The sequence below is a fragment of the Vanessa cardui genome, chromosome 12, assembly GCF_905220365.1.
Source record: "Vanessa cardui chromosome 12, ilVanCard2.1, whole genome shotgun sequence".
NCBI lineage: Eukaryota > Metazoa > Arthropoda > Insecta > Lepidoptera > Nymphalidae > Vanessa > Vanessa cardui.
The window spans coordinates 3680702-3702556 of NC_061134.1; the positions used below are offsets into that span (position 1 = coordinate 3680702).

General features: G+C 33.4%; 1 protein-coding gene across 1 annotated transcript in view; it reads left to right on the forward strand.

Moving 5' to 3' along the window:
- Window positions 1-21855, forward strand: part of LOC124534006 — a 161037-nt gene that overhangs the window by 23095 nt on the left and 116087 nt on the right. Inside the window, exon 2 of the mRNA XM_047109616.1 lies at window positions 19331-19443. Within this exon, the coding sequence (XP_046965572.1) occupies window positions 19371-19443 (73 nt within the window). The 5' untranslated portion in view covers window positions 19331-19370. The remainder of the gene's footprint in view (window positions 1-19330; window positions 19444-21855) is intronic.

The following is a 21855-nucleotide window of genomic DNA, read 5'->3' on the forward strand; positions in this document are numbered from 1 at the left end:
TGTGCTCCACGCTCCATATTTCGACATTATCTACGAGGCTCTCAAATCTCGTTAACAACATTCAAAATAAAAAATATGGTAAATAACTCGTATTAAATACTTGTAAAAATAAGATTTTTCTTAAATATGTACACTAACCCTATACCGAAATCTGTAGCAGTGTCTTTTTGTCACATCCCATGAGTGCTAATTGACATTGCGAGGCCAATGTCTCGGTGACCTCTCCACTAACATCGCATAAGACGTCTTGAACTGAAAAATGACTCTACATAAATTTTCTCGAGTTTTCCACGTGGATAAACATCGGGTCGGTTAAAGGTCGAGATGTTTTGTTAATGTTTGATGTTAAAGGTTTACGTCGATTTAATTACGAGTTGACGCAGTATTTGATAGGAAAACACTCTGTACTTGTCTTAATTAAATACTCGTTTTGTGTTAAATCATTACAAAGATTTGTACAAACAGTTGTGATGAGATGGCCTAGTGGTTAGAACGCGTGCATCTTAACTGATGATTGCGGGTTCAAATGTGCTTAATTTGTCTTTATCATCTCGTGCTCAGCGGTGAAGAAAAACATCGTGAGGAAACCTGCATGTGACAAATTTCATAGAAATTCTGCCACATGTGTATTCCACCAACCCGCATTGGAACAGTGTTGTGGAATATGTTCCAAGCCTTCTCTTCAAAGAGAGAGGAGGCGTTTAGCGTTCAGAATTTACAGGCTATTGTTGTTGTAAACAGTTTAAAGATAAGTCACGTTAGTATATTTTGTGTTTTAAACTCTAAATGATATATATTTTAATAAAAAATATGGTTTACATTTTAGACTTACCAGTGTAAAAGTCACGAGGTATATTACACATCAGTTGCCAAGGTTGGTTGGCGATGTATAGAATGGTTTAAAAATCTTAAATGTCCAATATCTGTGGCCAGTGGTGCTCAATGCATTGGTATAATGGTGCTACCTGTTTATCTATGATATGAAAAAAAGTAGAAACCAAAAATAACAGCTGTTTGTTGTTATCTCCGAGATAATATGTGGTATTCGGTCGTATGTACATACGTTCTGCAATATTCATGTTTTATATAACAGTGTATTTTATCTGCCCATGTGAAGTCAGGTCGGATAGCCCGTACATTATGTTACAATGGGAACGATGAAAGGAAAAACTAAGAATACCATTTTCAGCAATAACAATTGAAGTCGTAAACTCTCGATTTCCACGTGACCTCCGATTGAAATGACGTTTCTTATCACATGACCTCTTTTTTCACCTTTATCTGAAACGTTATATGTATGAATTGTGTACATTTGAAACAAGGTTTTATTTTAACACAGCTAAGGGCTGTTCTTCATTGTTATAATTGAAAAGTGTTTTTCGCCGTTATCGTCCGTCCTGTTTAAGTCATTTTTGCTCTTGCATTTTCATTTTTATTTGAATGCATACGTTCTTTTTTGGTGGTAAAAATATTTTTAAAAAATGATTTAAAATATAAAATGATTGCTTAATAGACTTCGATACCGTAACAATGATTAATATAAAACTTGGTACATATATTGTATCCACTTTATTATAACTCGCCACTAGATGGCTCTGCAGCTGTGTGCAAACACAAATCAGCTAACTCTTTGCTGTACACCGATGGGACTGAAAACCGACACCAACCAAATCAAATGCAAACCGTATGTTCCTAGTCACGGGATTGTAAACAGTTGTTTATGAGAAATTATAGTTTCCATTCTATAGAATATCTCGATTGAAACTCAATATTTTTAATCCTCCCGATCTGAGATTCGATTCCAGGACTCATCGCCTGCCATCTTCTAAGCTGTCCACTTCAAAGTGAAGTGTAATTATATTTACACGAATGACCAATGAAAGACCCCATAATTGCTGGCACAAGTGGCGCTCCGTACAGTGTCTATAATATATATGTTCGAAATTAACTACTTACCATAAGGTAGCAGTGACACCTGACTCCCGTAAAGTAAATTAAATAACTAAATAAACATATCGTCATAAATACGTATAAAGTGATTAAAATATATTTACGTATAGACTTTAGGTTATGTGTCGTGTCGGATGCGGGCACGAGCCACGCGTGGGGCATGAGCGCGTGGGCGTCCAAATAAACATGTCGGGGTAACGAGCGATGCTCGTAAACTGCCGCGGCCAGGTTCAACGTCTTCATTGTTTACCCCTTCAATGGTCATATCGGGAGCCACTCTATGGACTAGCTGGACATTTGCCTACGGTTACTGTATTGTATATTATATTTAAATGATTTAAGATACGCGCGCCTCCGAAGCAACTTTTTCATTTCAATTCGAAATCGTGTATGACTGTCGTGATGATACCTTTTAGTTTTAACTTTTAAAATATGTTTTTTTCTTATATAACAAATTATTGTTATTTTAATTTTGTTTATTTGGCCAAACTAAGATTTATATATTTTTTTGTTTCTTTTTCATACCAGTGAATTTAGTCATCAGATTGGCTTTGTAACCCCTGTACAAACTAAACGTCTAACATCAAAATCAAACCAACTGACATTTAATTAAATCAATATTACTTCATGATTATACTAATATAATAATATTATGCATTAATAACTTGTTCTTTTATTTTTATATGAGGTATTATTAAAAACGAACAGGTATACTTCTATACACAGGTTTTTGTTAATAACTCAGTTTAAATTTATTTTGTTAGTCTGCTAGCTCTTTTCGTTTAGTAATATTGGATGTACGAATAAAATATCAACGACACGTCTTAAGTTCTATTGTAAATCAATCCAAGCCTTTCCTTTTAAGCGTGTAACGTGTCATTTCCTTTTGTTCGATTTACTTTTTTCTAGTCAATACAATGTTTGACCTGCCGGGATTGACCGATAGTCGCAATCAGATAGGAAGGACTAATGTCTGACGCTGTAAATAAATCTCGTACCGACCGAGTACCTGTTATTGAGTGAGATAGCTTATCTTTCTTTAGTTATTGCCCATATAAAACGATCAGGGCTTTAGAAAGTGTGGAAAATTCTATCGCAATAAGGAAATGTTGAAGTTGAAACAGATTAAAGTGACCCATTAATGTCATGTGCTGGGTTACTGGCTCGTCGATCTAGTGAGTAGGTTAAAGAGGTGCAAGCTATGAGGTCTTAGGTTCAAACTCAGATGGATCAATTTTGGATTATTTGTCAATGGAACGATTCTAAATAGAAATAGCAGTAGATTTTGGTCTTGTGGCTTTTCCGGTCTTTAGACAAATAACGGAAAAATATTATATCTGCGCTTGCGCACACACTTCTGGCTGGAGTCGAAATTGACCTTCTCCTGCGGGAATATACGGATAAATAAAATCGTAAATATTACAGATAGGACAAGAAACTTTGGTAAATTATTAAATCGAATCTATAAATTTCACGGTTTTAAAAAATATGCATCCATTTTTGTTCAAAATGAATTATTACACCGTATTAAAATATTACACGTTACACAAATTTGAATTGTATTTCATCCAGGTTATTATTTATGTTTAAGAGCTGTTTGGTTTGCAGGAAAAGTGACAAGAAACTAAGAAAAAGAGTACCTAAATAATGTTTTCATTAAATGTACAATTTTAGGTAACCCATATAAAAATCAAATAATCTTATCTCGTAAGTTTTTCAATCATCTATATTATCCCGTACAGTATATCTTATTTATGAAGACTTTTTTGAGCATAAGCTTTGAATATATTTATTGATCAATGTAAATCACGGTGAGGAATTTAGAAGGAGGAAATGTCAGGATATTCGATTCTATAATAATGATAGGATGTTTTGATTTCGAACACTCAAAAATTTCATATCAAAATTATTATTATATTGTAGAGATTTACATGATAACATTTCTGTATTTGTGACGCTTCCTAACATTACAAAAACCCTGAATAGCTTATTCTACCTGCTACTAAAATAGAAGTATTATTATTTATAATTTAAAACAATTGTACGCTCGATCCATAAATAAAATTTAAATGCTTAAACAAAAGATAAAACAATAAGTCTTAACTAGTAAGTATCTTCTCGGATAATTCGTCGTAAATTTAAATCACAGGATCAGAAATCGAATACACCATTGTATGTAGCTGTATAAATAATTAAACTTCAGTAGCTTCGAGATAATAAAATCTCGTATCGAACGAGCCATAAACAAAGTCTTAGAAGTCATTACGGGTTAAGGTCATAACTGGTATATTCAATGCCTTTGACACAATTACAGCGTTACATAAAGGTGACACCGGTGCATTCGATGCATCTCGTGTCAACGGGGGCGCTAATTGTTAAGATCTTGCGTGTGAAATATTCCATAGACAACTGTTTTCTTTTCAATTTTTTTTTAATTCTTTCGTTTTTCGTTTTTTCTGTGTCATTTAAACAAAAAATAGTATTGTTAATAATAAATGAAATGACTATCCTATAGAAAAAAAAAAACACTTAAAAAGAGAATCCTCAAAATTGGTTCATGATCTCATATCGCCTATGCGCTGCCAATCTTAAAATTAAGATTCTCTTTTATAACAAAAGTATTATTATTCTATACATTTTTTTTCGTTTTGTAAAAGTCTATAACTTACACCGTACAGCCAAAACCAGTCGGCTTACTGTCAGAGCGACCTTCGGCCACAGGTCGCGAAGGGTCGCGTTAGCAATCCTCCTGTTTACGCCTCTAAGAAGTTCCACTGTTTATGTCCGTCCGTAGTTCATGGTCGCTTGGTTACCAACTGGAATTATTAACGTTTACTTTAATTGTTAATCTTTGCGTCTTAAAACTAAAAATAAGACTCTGATATATGATATAAAGGCTTTATAACTGTTTTAATGATTAACTTCAAATCAGAACAATTATAACTAAATAGATTTAATTTGAAACTAACCTAAAAGTTCCTTGGTGGTAGGGAAAGCCACTCATCAGTTATTCTACCGCTAAACAACAGTATTCAGTATTGTTGTGTTCCGGTTTGAAGAGTGAGTGAGTCACTGTAACTACAGGCACAAGGGACATAATATCTTAGTACCCAAGGTTGGTGGCGCATTGACGATTTAAGGAATAGTTAATATTTCTTACAGCGTCATTGTCTATGGATAATGGTGACCACTTAGCATCAGGTGGGCCATATGTTCGTCCGTCAACCTATACCATAAAAAAAGAGAAAAGTAGTTTTAATCGCATAGATCATAGATAAAAATCATTTGTAACATAATCGACTTTAAAACGCGAGAAATAAATCGTAATTGTATATCGAAGAATTCGATTTCGATATATAACAATAAAACATTTTTCGCTTATCATGTTCAAGTGCAATATATAATCTGTGAAGCGTAATTATTGGCTGTTTGCCGAGTGCTCGTGACCGGTTGCGATCCGATCGTCCGGCATATTACGAACGCGGGGTGATGCATGAATTAGATGAAGGGTCATGACCGAGGCGAAACGCACTTAATGTGGTTTTGTTACCTCTATATATACATATATACCTGCTTACCTTTGGGCGTTTAATGTTATTATATCTGTTTCTTTTGATATTGTATTTAGATATAGATATAATGTTTTTTTTTATAGTATAGGTTGGCATACGAGCATATTGGCCACCTGATGCTATGTGGTCACCATTATCCATAGACAATGACGCTGTAAGAAATATTAACTATTCCTTAAATCGTCAATGCGCTACCAACCTTGGGAACTTAGATATTATGTAGTTACACTGGCTCACTCATCCTTCAAACCGGAACACAACAATACTGAGTACTGTTATTTGGCGGTAGAATAACTGATGCGTGGGTGGTACCTACCCAGACGGGCTTGCACAAAGCCCTACCACCAAGTATGTTTCCAAATGAAAAAGTTTCATATACAAGATCATTCTTTTTTACTTCATTTTGTAGTAATTATAAAATAATTGTATGTTATGTTTATCTATATGAACGTAATAAATTATATGATTGCGCTTGCGCTTCCTACCTCATAAAATCAAATATATGTACCTACGTAATATAACAGAAAAATATCGACATTTTTTTAAATTAATTGTTATAAATTGCCATAAAAATCAAAAGGTTAGTTACGAGTAAACAAGCCGGGAAACTAATTTTTTTAAATACATATTTTGGGGGTTCCGTATCCGTATCCGTATATCACAAACACTTTTTCAGTTTCAGGACGGGTAAGCATACATTAGGTCGACCTATTTGTATTTTTGTATAAAAAGCACAAAGAAACGGATTTGACTTAATAAGTAAAGTTACACCTGTGTTGTCGCATAGCTAGGAAAGGCTTCGGTTTATTCAACCAAGCTGTTTTCATTATCCCAGCCTAAATTGACTTGACTACTTGTACCTATTAGTAGGATAAAAAATTTGATCTGTAATTTTCTTTTAGTATAGTAGGATTGTGTACTATGAATATAATTTTTTTTTTTTAATTTTATTTTGCCGTCGTAGAAAAGATTAATTGTGCATTTGTATATTTTTGGGTGTATTCATCCATATTATCTTTGTAATTATTTCGTATATGTTATACAGAAGATAGTGAAAATTCGCTTCCTTATTCTTCATTACTCAAGACTATGTTTTCTTTGCTATTTACGAGCCGTCATCTTGCGATGTCATTAAAATCTAACAAGATATTTACTTACACTGGTACGTATGGTCAGGCGGACATAGTTTTCCTTTCGTTGGGCCGCATTCATTCCTATTTGCCAACACTAGGATTTCTTTTATGATGGTGACAGAATCTGTGGTCGCGCCGTGCGGTGTGTGTACCAATAGACAGACAAAATATTAAAATGTGAAACTTTAATTCGTTTCGATAATAATCAGTCACCGAAATAAACACATCTATAATATACTTTATCAAGGAATTTTTATTTATTCATATAGATTTAAATTATTGATTTATACTCAAGAACTTTAGTAGCCTATTTCCACGACTTTATCCACGTCAAATTTATTATTTACGTAAATCTTGTAATTTATATGACTTATCCAGATATCAGGCTTCAGGCCGAAGGTTTAAGATCTCTTTGTTTAGTCACAGCTTTCATGTCTTCAGTAGTTTTAGTTATGATGGAATGACAAACAGACAGACAGTTACTTTAAGTAGCATTCCTATGATTCCTAACTCGTAGCGTGTTTTCCTATAATCTTTGATCTTACAACAAACGCGTGTTCTAATGAAAATATCCTATAAATCGTTTGTTTGTTAGACACAAACACATGTCGACCTCTTAGCTCAGAGGTCAGTTACGAATGTTACGACCGAGAGGTGCTAACGATGTTAATGTGTTTGGTTACATAAATATACATACCTACGCAGTGTTTACATGTGCTGTTAGCGCTGCATATCGCCGAGTACGTGTCGATATGGAAACTAAAATAAAATTGTAAACAGGTTGATTGCTACTTAATAAAGTAACAGTCGGAAAACGTGCCACTACTCCGCTGCGCGAGGTTTGAGGTTGACTCCGCCACGCTGTTCCAAATAGGTTTGCTGGATTGATATAGGACATTTTCATTTATGAAACAGGTTTAACAGTCTTCCTCAGTGGAAAATGATTTAACTTTTTTGGGTATAAACCGTGTGCTCTATATATTCATGTGCGGTGAAGATATTTTATCCCATAACTTAGGAACCGTAATACAAATTACGCATGACCCTTTTTTTGTAAAAAGTATCTATTATAATGTCTGAAATGATTAAGAAACAAGGCAGATCAATTTTTTTTAAAACGCATTTTAAAGTGAACCTTTATGTAAACGAGAACAGGTCTAAAACAATGTCAAGAATAGTTTAACGTGAACACAAGTACGTATACGTTTGTACGTACGTACTTACATGACACTTGATATAAGAGTCGAGATTGCCCAGTAGTTCGAACGCGTGCATCTTAACCGATAATTGCGGGTTCAAACCCAGGTAAGCACCGCTGATTCATGTTCTTAATTTGTCTTTATAATTCATCTCGTGCTCAGCGGTGAAGGAAAACATCGTGAGGAACCTGCATGTGACAAATTTCATAGAAATTCAACTACATGTGTATTCGATCAACCCGCATTTGAACAGCGTGGTGGAATATGTTCAAAAAACCTTCTCCTCAAAGGGAGAGGAGGCCTTTAGCCCAGCTGTGGGAATTTACAGGCTGTTGTTGTTGTTGTGTTGTGATATGTGTACGTATAACTCCTTTTCCCAACTAAGTTTGTAGCGTCATATTTTGACTTCATTCCCACCCAATTCCGAAAGTTGATGCCTAAAGAAGTTAAACTTCAAAAATATACGCTGATCATGTATTACCAGAACATTGCTTCAATTAACAGATGGTTGTATTAGCTTGTTATAAATGTTTATTATTAAAAATAAATTATACGTGTGGCACCGCCTTTATCAAGGCCGATATAATTTATATCGTAATGCTGGATGCATATTTCAGACAGCGAGTACGGAGTGCAAGGTCGGCGAATGTAATTTTGCGATAGTTGCAGTGCGGTTTGTAATTACGCATCCTGTGACGTCACTCGTGCTTAATATTTATTAATTTTTCTTGTTTAAGATTTACTAAACCTGACTAATGAAGATGCAGATAGTTTAATGTAATAAATTTATAATATGCTTTAAATTGTCCATTTTTTGACGCAGGTTGTTGGAGATATTGTCGTCCTTCTCATAGTACAAGTATATATATATATATATATATATAAAGGGGTTTAAAGGGGATCTTGATATCTTTGTAATAAAATAGGAAATCAAAATAAAGAAATTCCAAGCTTAACTCTATCCGTTAGCAGTTAATGTCTGAAATAGCGATCTATTCCGGCTTGTCACGGGTGCAATGCTGATGCTAAATACATATACTACAGAATTTGTTTATTTGCGACATTACATTAGAAAATTCTTAAATTATCAGTGTTGCTATAATATTGTCCATGTATTATATTTTCTCGAATTATTCTATTTGAAAAACCGCATCAAAATCTGTTTCGTAATTTTAAAGATCTAAGCATGCATAGGGACAGTCAGCGGTAAGCGACTTTGTTTTATACTATGTAATGATTAACAATAAATAACAAAAATAACACAACTTTCTCGTTAATATATTTTTATATATATACTTGTAAATTAAATAAGATTCAAGAATTTTTGCGAGCACATACTATATGGTATAAAATAATGATAATACCGCAGAGTACACACGCATATTAGATGTATGCCAAACGCTCTTAACGTTGCCAATAAACCATTAGCCCATTAGCGTGTTGCGTGTTTTCCGTTAAAATATTGACATATCCACCGGTTAATTATTATGAGAGACCTAATTTTAAATCATTACTAAGGTCATCACTAAAATATCATTTCATATAGCGTTTTGTAATTACGCATCCTGTGACGTCATTCGTTATTTTGATTAAGTTTTAATATTTATAACCGGTACGGCCTTGACGGTTTTATATTAATAATGAAAGGTCTTAATTATTGTTTTATTGAAATTGTAATTTTATAATAATAACGTAATTATTGTAGCGCTAATTGATTTACTTTTTATGTGTTTTTATTGATATAGATAAAATAAATTATGTTATATTCAATACCTATGAACTTTGTACACTTCAATGGATTGAGTTTGAATAATAAATTGAAACTAATAAAAACAATATAAATGCCCGTTCAATTATACTTTAATGACTTAACGTAAAAATGCTGTTTAAGGGAAGTGATAATTAAAAATACCTTTGTCTTTTTCTTTCAAATGTTTAGTTAATGATGACAGAAAGAGAGAGATTAGTTTTATTTAAGATATTGCTATAAACAATTTCTGAAACACAACCCTTAAAAAACCAACTTACTAATGGGATTATTTAAAGATTAAATTTGCACAGTTAAGGGTTCTACATGATTTATATACAGTTTAAAACAATGAAATTACTTAAAACAGGGAAATTTAAAAGACAGTAGGACAAGAGTACTGAAAACGGGATTGTCTCTCGATAACACCGGAAGCGTGGCCACGTTACATATAGGATATACTGTAATGTTGCTAGAAATAAAAATACCAAACGTTCGTACCAAATATTTATAAAATTGTTTAAATTTTAAAATTACACGTACGGAAAGTATAAAGCATTGTCTCTTTGAGAAATCGAGCCAGGACAAAAAGTTGAAACGTTTTACATGATAAAGGCTGCCGATTTAGAATGGTGGCGCTAAAATGGCGCTTCGATTCTGAAAAAAAATATTGATTCATAGATTAAATTTTAATTGATGCATCATTTTGAGTAATACAACATAAGCATATATATTTCTCATATCGGTAATATCAAATAAAATACCTAAAACCGCATGCAAAATTTAAAAGTAAAATTTAAACTGCATGTAAAATAAAATTATTTAATCTTTTCAATATGTACCTACAAAAGAAAGTCGCTTGCAACAAATATATAACAGGAGTGAAACGTTTTAATGCCAGAAAAGTTTGATATAGTAGAGTTATGTTACAATCCGACCTTGAAATTGATACCGCACCCCAATGAAATTTTGGTAATTTAAAGTAATATCTCAATTAAATTAATTATAACTAAAAGACGAAAGCGTCATCTTACCGCTCATGTCGCACGTCAAGTTGTGTTTATTCATCGCTTTGTCTGTATGCTAATGAATGGCCGGTCACCGCGGCGACCTGGGAGCGAAGGTCGCTTGTAGGACGCGCCGGCCAGCGGACGGTTTTTGTAGCAACGAGGTAGATACGTGTAAGCGATTATGATACTTATCGACACGAACGTATTTATCTCAAGTGACATCATTAGCAAATTTTCTTATGTAAGGATTATTGTATAACCTTTTTTGCTTCGCTATGTCGGTTTCGCTATGTTTTTACAGGATATATACAGCCGTATATCTCTGACATATTTTTTCTAATATATCGTCGTGGCTTCTGCAAATGTTGCTATGTGTTTTTTTTTTATATTTTTTTTAATTGTTACACCGTTTTAATCGTTATTTCAATACGCACGAACTGTAAAAACCGTTTTGTCATTAGTTTAAAAGTTTACAAATTTAACTATGTGATATTCATACATCGAATTTTCCATATATTGAAATAACAATTAAAACGGCACAGCTGTCGAAAAATATGAAAAAACCCAATGCGACTTTTGCAGGAGCAACAACGATAAACACGTATGTTCGTGGCCACCTAGAGTGTAAACGTCTTTTATGTGATGTTAGGTGATATACAATTAGTAAGATGCCCGAAATATTATAAGTGTTGTAATTTAAGAAGACATTCAATTAAAAAGAAAATATATTGATTTAAGAAGAATTCTGAAAACACTTAATTTTATAGGATTATATAAAATTTTTGGTCGCCTTAGTAATTTTTTCAAAGTCAATATTAAATCAAATAATCTTATAGGAAATTGATCAGACACTGATTAGTCAGAAAAAAATCTCTGTAGGTCTGTAGTCGTAGGTTCATTTAATTATATGTGGCCTGTGTAGTTATCCGATTAGATGCCAAATAGCCTAGATCAAGGAGCTGTATATGTAAATACGGCATATCCATATTTATGATATTGAACCTCATTCGTAAGTACATGGTCTTCAAAACAGTTCGCAATATGAGAACAATAGCTATCGTGCAGCACTAGAGTACAAGGAATCTTTGAATAGTTCATAGCTAATTGCACGAGATGCAGACCTGTCATAACCTAGTTAAGAACAAAAGGCATCACCCGCCGCCGAACCTTGGCCCGACCTCCGCGCATCCTCGCTCCAAATCCACCATTGTTCCGGTGATGTTTAATAATTATAAATACGTATTTGCTTCAAAACAATATATATGTATAACACTACAGAGAAAACTCTCTGAAAAAAATAATTTCAAATCGATAGTCGTTGCACAAATATTACGATTAATTTTAATACTAAGATGAATTGTCATATTGCTAGATAAATCTGAGCCAAGATGACCCAGTAGTTAGAACGCGTGCAACTTAACCGATGATTGCGGGTTCAAACTCAGGCAAGCACAATTGAATTTTCATGTGCTGAATTTGTATTTATAATTAATCTCGTGTTTTAGGAAAACATCATGTGGTGACTAATTTCGACAAATTCTGTCTCATGTGTATCCACCAAAACGAATTGAAGCAGCGTGGAATATGCTCCAAAAATTCTTCCAATGGGAGAGGAGATTTTAGCCCAGCAGTGGGAAATTCACATGCTGTTAATATTTTGTTGACGTAAATAAATCCGCAACGCATAATATATACAGAATATAAAATCCAAGAGGTTATATAAAACAAAAAAGCAATAAAATAGTTGGAATAATATCGATATGTTCAGTGAATCGATTCACGGTAATACTTAAGAAAATAATATTGAACCGCAACTGTTTGAATACATTATACGAAACAAGATGGCATGGAAATATTTCTACATTTAAATTGAAATAACAGAAGGGTACCGCTGTCTCTACATAATTAACAACTGTATTGGGGGACTAATTGTCAATTTTTGATCACATCATAGATTAGAGGCAATCTCAGATAGTTCATAAATTGTACTGTTTACTGCAACAACTCTGTTTCCAATCATATCCTATAATTAATGATCAACGATACAATCTAACATCGGTCGAATAAACGAAATAAACACATGATTACATCGAAGATGAAGATGCTTATGCCGTCTTAATTAAACATTAATGTACAACAGGCAACGCGGTACGATAAATCAAAATCAACACGGGAATTTAGTTTTTATTGCCTTAAATTTAACGGTCAATATCGCTTCGTAATGTTTTAATATTACAGAGTGATTTTATTTAACGATAATAACGAGGTCTACTTTCTTTATGGAAACAAAAAAACTTTTATTACAATAACATAAGGACTATTACGGATTTCGCGCCTCTCAATCATTCCTAGATGATTAAAATTATGAGTGATGACGACACATACGTAATTAATGATTGACTGTTTGATAAAGTTATTAATTGGACGAGGAATATCATTGATGTTATAGTTTGTTGTTATGTTGAATACAATGCGTTATGTTCTCTTGTTTAGCGAGTTATATGCCTGATTATACTGTTATAATTACGATCTATAATTAATTTATGTTGATTAATAGGTATATATAATAGTCTGTTTGATCCGTCAAGTGGCTTTATTCGTATTCGTATATTCGGTTCGCAAACTAACATAAACAGTAAATGTTCAATTATGTATATAATACGAAAAGAGTTAACCGCGAAAATATAGTCATCGATTTTTTTTTAATGGTATATGGTAGTGTTAGATGGACGAGCTATTGGGCCACCTAATTTTAAGTGGTCAGCATCCGTAGACGTTGACGCTGTAAGAAATATGCACCACCAACTTTGTGACTTATAACTAAGATATTATGTCATTTGGACATTGGTTTAAATAAAACAGAATATAACAATACTAAGTCTTGCGTAATTTAAGTTTGGCGATAGGATATGTAGATGGTACCTAACCAGGCAGGTTTGCACAAAACCTTATCAACAAGTAAGGTATAAACTTCCCGCTTTATTTTTCCTAAATGAACAAACACTACTGAAGTGTTTTACGTGGCCATGGTGTATGAGTTTTATCTATGTGGCTGTATGTTTTTGAATCTAAAAAGCATAACAATCTAACTTTAAAAACTTCAGATATTACGATGAGACAATTCTTCAATATTTGCCCGTGTGTTCTATGCTTTATAGAAATATGTGTAAATGTTTGATTAAAAAACATTGAAATAATATTATTAGTACAATGAAATGGGTCGCTCTTTACAATAATATCCTTTTATAATTTCGATGTTATAGAAGAGAATTGAATAAGTATTTAAAATAATATAAATACAGTACTCGTAGTCGACTCGTGAGGTCGTTTCAGAGTAAATGGTCGCAATATGAATCATTCGCCTCCCGTTCGTACCCGGGTACCGAGCCTAATAAATCAAATCATTAACAGACCACCTCTTTGATCTACCGCTTACCTTCGACCCTATCATTAATATTGGACATGCAACGAACGTTTCAACATTAATGAATTACTTGTAAGCGATTTTGTATAACGTGAGCTTGATGTATGGACGGCTCGGACTTTTAACAAGCGTTCGATCGTGTTTGTAGTGCGTTAGACGTTACATTAAATGCTCCATTCGAGTGTTGTTTTAGATTACTTATAATATAAATGTTTATAATATTATATGAAAACTATTTTATTTTATTTTATTAGCTTTATTGTTCGATTTTCAAATTGATTATTTTCTGAAAAATTTAATAGCAGACATGGTAGGTGATTAAATATCTCATAACATCTGTGTATTTGACGAGCATAATGTTACTAAGGATAACAATATGTCGGCTTTATTTATTTATAAATAGAAAACAATATATACATATTATATAAAATTGAAATTTAAGTGTTGCAAGAGAGTAACTCGTGCTCTTATTGCTGGATCTTCTCATTTATATCTGTAAACTAAATTGGTGTTATCACACACTATGCAAATGTTTTAATTTTTCCAACGTTAGGTATTATTAAATTTAATTAATTCGACTTGTTTATACAAAAGCGCATTACCGACCAATTGTTATAAAATTTAACATTAATTTAAAAGATTTATGTAAATATTACTCAATAAATCATTACAGTATTTACATATAAACATGTGAATAGATAACATCGCATCAGACGCTGTCAGTAATTATAGTTATTAAGCGCCTCAGACGATGTCAAAGGTGAGTGCTAACCCACACTACCGTACCGTTCCTACACTCGATTGAGCTACTCCATATAAAGAAGCTATTTGTATATCATAGAATAGAAGCTACCTGTACGGATTTCGTGTGAAATAAGTTTTTTTTCGCAGATCCACCTACCGGGTTGAATCTAAACAAACCACCTAATTAAATACACACATCAATGTATATATCATCATTACATAGTTTAAAACATAGTCGCTTACCTCTGTCTGTCCCTATGTACGCTTAGATCTTTAATATTTCGCAACGGATTTGGATGCGGTTTTCTTAATAGATAGAGTGATTCGAGAGGAAAGTTTTTGTATATAATACGTAGACAGTATAGTAAAGAAACACTTTTAATTCTCTACTATATTTAGTATCAGCATTGTACCCGTGCGAGGCCGGGTCGGGTCGCTTGTATGTATGTATATACCTATATCTTTCTTAGCTTTCGGTATTTTTGTCTTTGTTGTTATTTGATTTGAACCCGACCTCGGTCAATAGATTCTGTATTAAGCTGCTTATTATAATATTGGCATAGCCAACAATCGAGTCACATCTGTTAGGTTCCACATGCCGATTAAATTATTATACTGGCTTACTCACCGATCAAATCGAATTACAGCTACATAGTTTTTGGCGGTTGAATAAACGGTAAAAGAGTGGTACCCTACCAATTATTATTAGGACTTGCGCAAAGCCCTACATCAGTAATCTCTCTGATCAGCTATGCCATCGGATAAAAATGATTCGTATTTATTACGAAGTATTATATTACTTTCACAATTCTCTCTAAATCCATAGATAGATAAACCCTTTCTACTATTTATATAAAGATCAACAGATAGATTGGAGAGCAATTTTATTTTATAACTCAATAGAGCTCCGTGAAAATATCTGTTTTGCCGAAGTAACTGTAGGACATGGTTTTATCTACAATAGCGGCTATTTCCGTGAAATATAATAGCATAAAGCTCTATCGACTATCGATACCCTATTGTTTCGCTTCACTAATCATTTAAAATGTTAGGGCACCTACCGCGGTCTCTGCTCCATTCATAAATTTCGAGTCAGCTCTGACCGTTACTCTCAGACCGTTATCATTGATCGGACATCTAAATTGAATTAATAAAGATTATATCGGATTGCATGTGATTTTATATTTTATGTTAACTTTAACATGGTTCTAATGGAGTCACAAATAGACGTGTAATTGTTTCTTTTGTATAATAAATATGAGCAGGAACGAGTTTAGAACTTTGATTTATTAATTGGTAAACAAATTTTTTTACATGGAAATGTTTATAAATCAAAAACGATTATATAAAGGATTAAAAGTTGTTATGGGTTGTAAATTAATGTTATATAAATTTAATTGTAAACAATTAGTATAACTATGCAGCTATCCGCTGTAATTTTAATGAAAGAATAACTATTAAGGTGTAGTTTACATTCCGAACTCGTGATTAATTTGTGAAATACGGATTGAAAAAATGATTGGTATTTTATGAAGGGTAATAAGTTTCTTTTATGTTTTTTTTATTCGATAATATCTTAAATTAATATTAAGGCTTGCCTGCATCTGAGAAATGCAGTTCGCATTATTTATTTATTTATTTATTTAAGATTCACCAGTGGTAAATTCATCAACACGTACAAAGGTATACAATTTTAATACAACTTAAAACTAAATACATTACCTATTAAGGTGAATACCACTTGCAAAAATACAGTTGGAGATGACGAACTTACAAATAATTAATTGTTAGTAGGTAATTAAAGGTTAATTAAAAATGACAAGAATTAACAATAATAGTAAAATAATAACATACAAACAAAAAAAAAATAATAATAAATTAGTTAGCCGACAATATTGACAATATTTTTTTGTGAAACTTGTTTGATGAGTCTCCAAAAGGGTCTAAAACAGTGCTGTGCTCATTTAAAATTTTACATAAGCGAGATACAGGTGAATTGCTTCCTAAGACAGTTTTGCGGAAAGGTCTTACTAATGGTGTTATTGGTTTACGTGGATATCTAATGGGAACATTCAATTTAATTTTTGATATAAAAAACGAGTTATCATAGTAGCATTAGGGCGCTTCTTTAATTTAGTTGAATTATAAACGCTAAAGTAACTATTGTCTAAGTGCATATTACTTCTTTACACCTCAACTGCTGAACCGATTATGATGATATTTGGTATCAAGATAGTTTCAGTCATGGGTAAGGACAGATTGCTATTTTAATTTACTTGAACGAGTGACAGTTTGTAACGGAAAATATATATAAAAACACTTATTATATTATGTGTGTATATGTACTATTCCTCCATCGATTAAATATCACATTATGATCTCATAAGTAAAGTAAAGTAACAGCCTGTACATTTTCCTCTGCTGGGATAAGGCCTCCTCTTCCATTAAGGAGAGGGTATGGAACATATTCCACCACGCTGTTCCAATGCGGGTTGGTGGAATGCACATTGGCAATTTTAATGAAATTAGACACATGCAGGTTAACCCACAATGTTTTCCTTCACCGCCGAGTAAGAGACGACTTATAAACGCAAATTAAGCACATATATATAGTGGTGCTTGCCTGGGTTTGAACCCGAAATCATCGGTTAAGTTGCACGCGTTCCAACCACTGGGCCATCTCAGCTATGCTCTATGATCTCATCATTTATAAAAAAAACATCAATTTAAAAGTTGGAGCTACTTTTATCTACTTCCTATTCGATCACAGTTAAAAGTTAACTAAATCGTCGCAATTGTATGCGATCTAGCTCTTTAGCTGGAAGTCGTCTAATTAGTTTGTGTTGCACGATTTCTATCCACGGTAAAATAGAGATGCGGCTGAGGCACACAGCACAGACTAGCGGTTTTATGTTTTTTTTTTTTTTTTTTTAAAGTATTATTAGTGTTATAACCACGCCGGCCAGGACCATAATAATTTTATCGGTTTAAAAAAAGTTTTGTATAATTGATGAGTGAATTATGATTAAAATATTTTATTTTTAATTATTTTTTTCCTTATAATTTATTACTAAATTCGAACTATTTTAAATTTATTATTTACTTATAATTTTTACATCTGTATTTTAAGATTTTTTTTTAAATATGTATGTTATTCATATATTCATTGTTCATTATATATAATATATGTTTGAAACAAAACCATGTTAAGATTTTTTTTTTCTTTTACACGATCATAAAATGGTTAAAGTAACGCGTAATGAGACCGCCAGTGTAGAACATGTTTAGGATCAGCGAGGTGGTGGTCCGGCAGCGGTGGTAGCCGAGCACGTAATTGGTACCGCTTTCTGCACATCGCCGTTCACGGCGTGATCTTGTGTGCGCTTGATTTTTTGTTATTTCTGAATTAGTGTCGTAATTATTGCTGTAAACGGGTCACAGTTAATGTTATGTAGTACTTACTAGAGATGTGTCTGATTGGCGTTGGTGCATTAGTTCGCGTCGGGGACTTTTTCTTTTTAAAATTTCACCTTAAACTTGGCGAGGATCCAACAAAGAAACAAATTGTACAGCCAATAACTAAACTTAAAAAAAAAAACATGAAGTTACATTTGATTTACTTATAAATGATAATATTATAACTTAATATCTAATTTATACATGAGGAATTTTATATATGTATGACATTATTTAAAACATATGAAAGCTTAACCAAAATTCCGTAAATTGTTAGTCGTGACTAACGTGACAAAGTAACTGTCGGTTGAATTAAAACACACGCTGTTTACTATCACCGCCGCCTCGCGTGTGCTCTAATGGGCACAGAAAAAAGCAACAATTGCCCGCAATTGATGAGTGCAACTTACGGACAATCTCGGGCGCACGACCGCGACACCTGCGCGGACGCAACACGCCCGCGGGCAAACACAAGCTCATAGAAACGCGCCTGCGTTTTCTATTTATACCTAGACGTATACATATGAATAATTATAGTATTCATATATTTTAGAATAATCTAATTCTACACTACTCTATAGTTTTGATAATAGTAATTCCATTGAAATATTAAATGACAAAATACTCCTAGTACTGGAAGTATAGTGTAATAACCTCTGAAAACTGTCTGCATCTGATCTGAACCGTAAAATATCGATTTTTACGGTTCGACCGCAGCTCTGATTATCCGCACCCACAACCTGTCGCTTCGCCGAAAAACTCACTGAGATGTCTCGAAATCGAACATGAAAAAAAATCGTTTCGTCGTTAGTTTTTCTCGCCTTCATTACGCAGCTATAAGCAAGAGATAAATTTTTTATCGCGTTTTTATATTTTAAAATTTTCGAATAGATTATTTTAATTGTACTCGATTCAAGTCGCGGTTCAGTGGCTGCGTGCGTTGGAATTCGAATGAACTTGGACCGAATTCAATGTAAGTAGAATTTGATTTTTTGTGATCGGTGATGTCGATTAAAGTTCCATTCGGATTGTTTTACCCTTTGGAGCTGTTTTGCGTGTTATTGAATCCTGTCTTACGGTGTTGTTAACTCGTAGGGTAGGGCGATGTGACGGCCTATGCGCGCGCGCCGCTCTGATGCTGGCTTCCCTGGCGCGTCGAGACGTGGACGCGGAGACGCCGGTCGTTTGGCCCGCATGGTGCTACTCAGGTATAATTGATTTGTATCCTTGTAGTGATTTGACAGCTTCCTACCGATTAATTGCAATTATCATGGAAATCATTACCCGCAACATTTACCAGAAGTAAATATTATAATGGCATAATAAAATAGATGACAGGATCTTGGTTGAAGTAAATGAATACTATGATTATTGCATCGAACATAAAATATATACCGTTATTTATTTCGAATCGTAATTCACGCTAATGTTTCTTTTGCATAAAACATCGTATCATTCGCTCCGAGCTTAACAAAGTCGAGCTTACGAATCGGAGACAGGTGAGTCTAACTCGAGGGAAATGCTTGCATATCTAGTGCAGTCGCGGACATTCAATCAAACGGTAGCGAGCAGCGAGGAGGCAGCGCGGGTGCAAAGTGTTAACAAAGAACAGAGAGAGCTGCAGAAGAGTCGTATTCCACACAACCTTGTCTACGATGTACTACAAATAATCGCAGTAGAATTGAAACTTCAAAGTCGATCAGCTGTTTGTAATTTGACATTGGTGTTTATGCTGAGCTGTGCTTGATGTTTTTGGTTCTATATGTAAGTCTGCCGTCTGATTGCTTATGGAGATTCCGTCATATTCTTCACTTTGTTAATTTTCCAATAATCTCGTCTGCTACTATAAGGATCTGCTACGTTATCTCTCTGCTACAATTTATGACGTTCATTCAGTCATAAATGTGTGTCTTCGTATTCACTTGGAAATTCTAGCAGTAGGCCCGTATTTGTTCTTAGGTCGCTAGTTAACTAAGCCCGTTTATCTGGTCGCAGTGGGTGGCGTGAGTGGCAGGTGCGCATTTCCATACTTCCGTGCTGCACGACTCTGTATTGACGGTTTTTTTGTAAGCGATCTGTTGGTTTACATTTGTTTGGATGGCGTTGATGTGTAACAGATTTTTGTTTAGCTATCGCTGGAAATGTTGTTTGTGTTTTGTTTATATTTAATTTTTCATTTGTTTTTATGAGCAGTTATCCCTTGATTTTAAACAATATGTTCTAAGAGGTAGTTGTCTTGCTATGGCGTCCTAAGCGTTTGAATTAATCAAAGTAAGTTTTATAAGATAACTCCGTTTTTACTCTAATTATTCTCGTAGATGTCAAAAAAAGTAAGTAATGTTATATAAAAGATCGGATACAGTGTGCGTTTTTTGTAAAAAAACAAATAACAATAAAAATATTTAAAGGACGTATGTCATCATATATAAATGTGAAATAACTTTATTCCATTGATGGACACTGAGAAAATACGAAATTAATATTATAGAAAAATGTTACTTTAAAAATGTAATTGAACGAGGTTGGAACTAATAGCACTGAAGTGTTAAAATACACATTATCACCGTCGTGATCAGCATTCGACGACTCGTAGAGTATTTAGGGCCCGAGCGGCGTGTAATAGATGTACACGAAGTGATGGAAATTGTTTCAAATTGTGCGAAAGAACACTCGGCCAATTGACCGGCCACTTCGCGCTCCATCACGCACAAATATTTGATACCGTTTCACGAATTCAACACAAAAAGTTCATGTACTCTCCGATTTTATCTGACCGAGGTAAAAGTTATATGTAACTGTATCTCGATATACACCGTAAGTTATTTTTCTTGTAATTGCGATTTTAAATTGTACGTAATTGCTGATTTTTTTTTGTTGGTTCTTCGCTGTACAGTCCACATTCCAATTTGTTTAGTTTTAATTTATCAATATTTAGTAGGGAGAGCCCATATCTATATTTTATGTTGACTGTTTTGACTTCTTTTTAGTAATGTTTTTAATAATTAAATTATATGGCAGCGGACCCAGAAATTCGGCATTATATACTTTCTCATTAGAAATTTGAAACATGGAATTTGGTAGTGATTTAATTCGCATTTCTCCTAAAGCAAGTAACACCCTTCATCCTGTTTCTAAACTCACTAAACAACATAAACAGGAGATATATTTCAGAACTCTCAAATATTTTTATATCCACTTTACTATACAATAAAATATATACATACATTACGCATGTTATTATTCGTACTCATAATTAATCTCGTGAGCATGTACTGAAGACACACAGATCCATTTAAAACCATTTAAAGCATTTATTTTGCTACACATATACATTACAATGATTATACAGGAGAAAATAATTAAACTTAAAGAACACAGTGTAGGTAGCAAGGGGTTAATCTCAGTATAAGTTTATATCATTCATATAAGGGGTTCATATCAGTATGAGATCCGAAATTTCCAACTATGTATATGGTAATCCAGCCAAAGTATCCAATTCAATCTCTTTTGCCCGATTGGGGTCTTACTTTTCCTTTATAACTTTATAGTTAACGATTGAATGTTTTTTTTTTGTAACTTATAATAAACATATAACAAGGAAATGATTAGTAATAGCGACA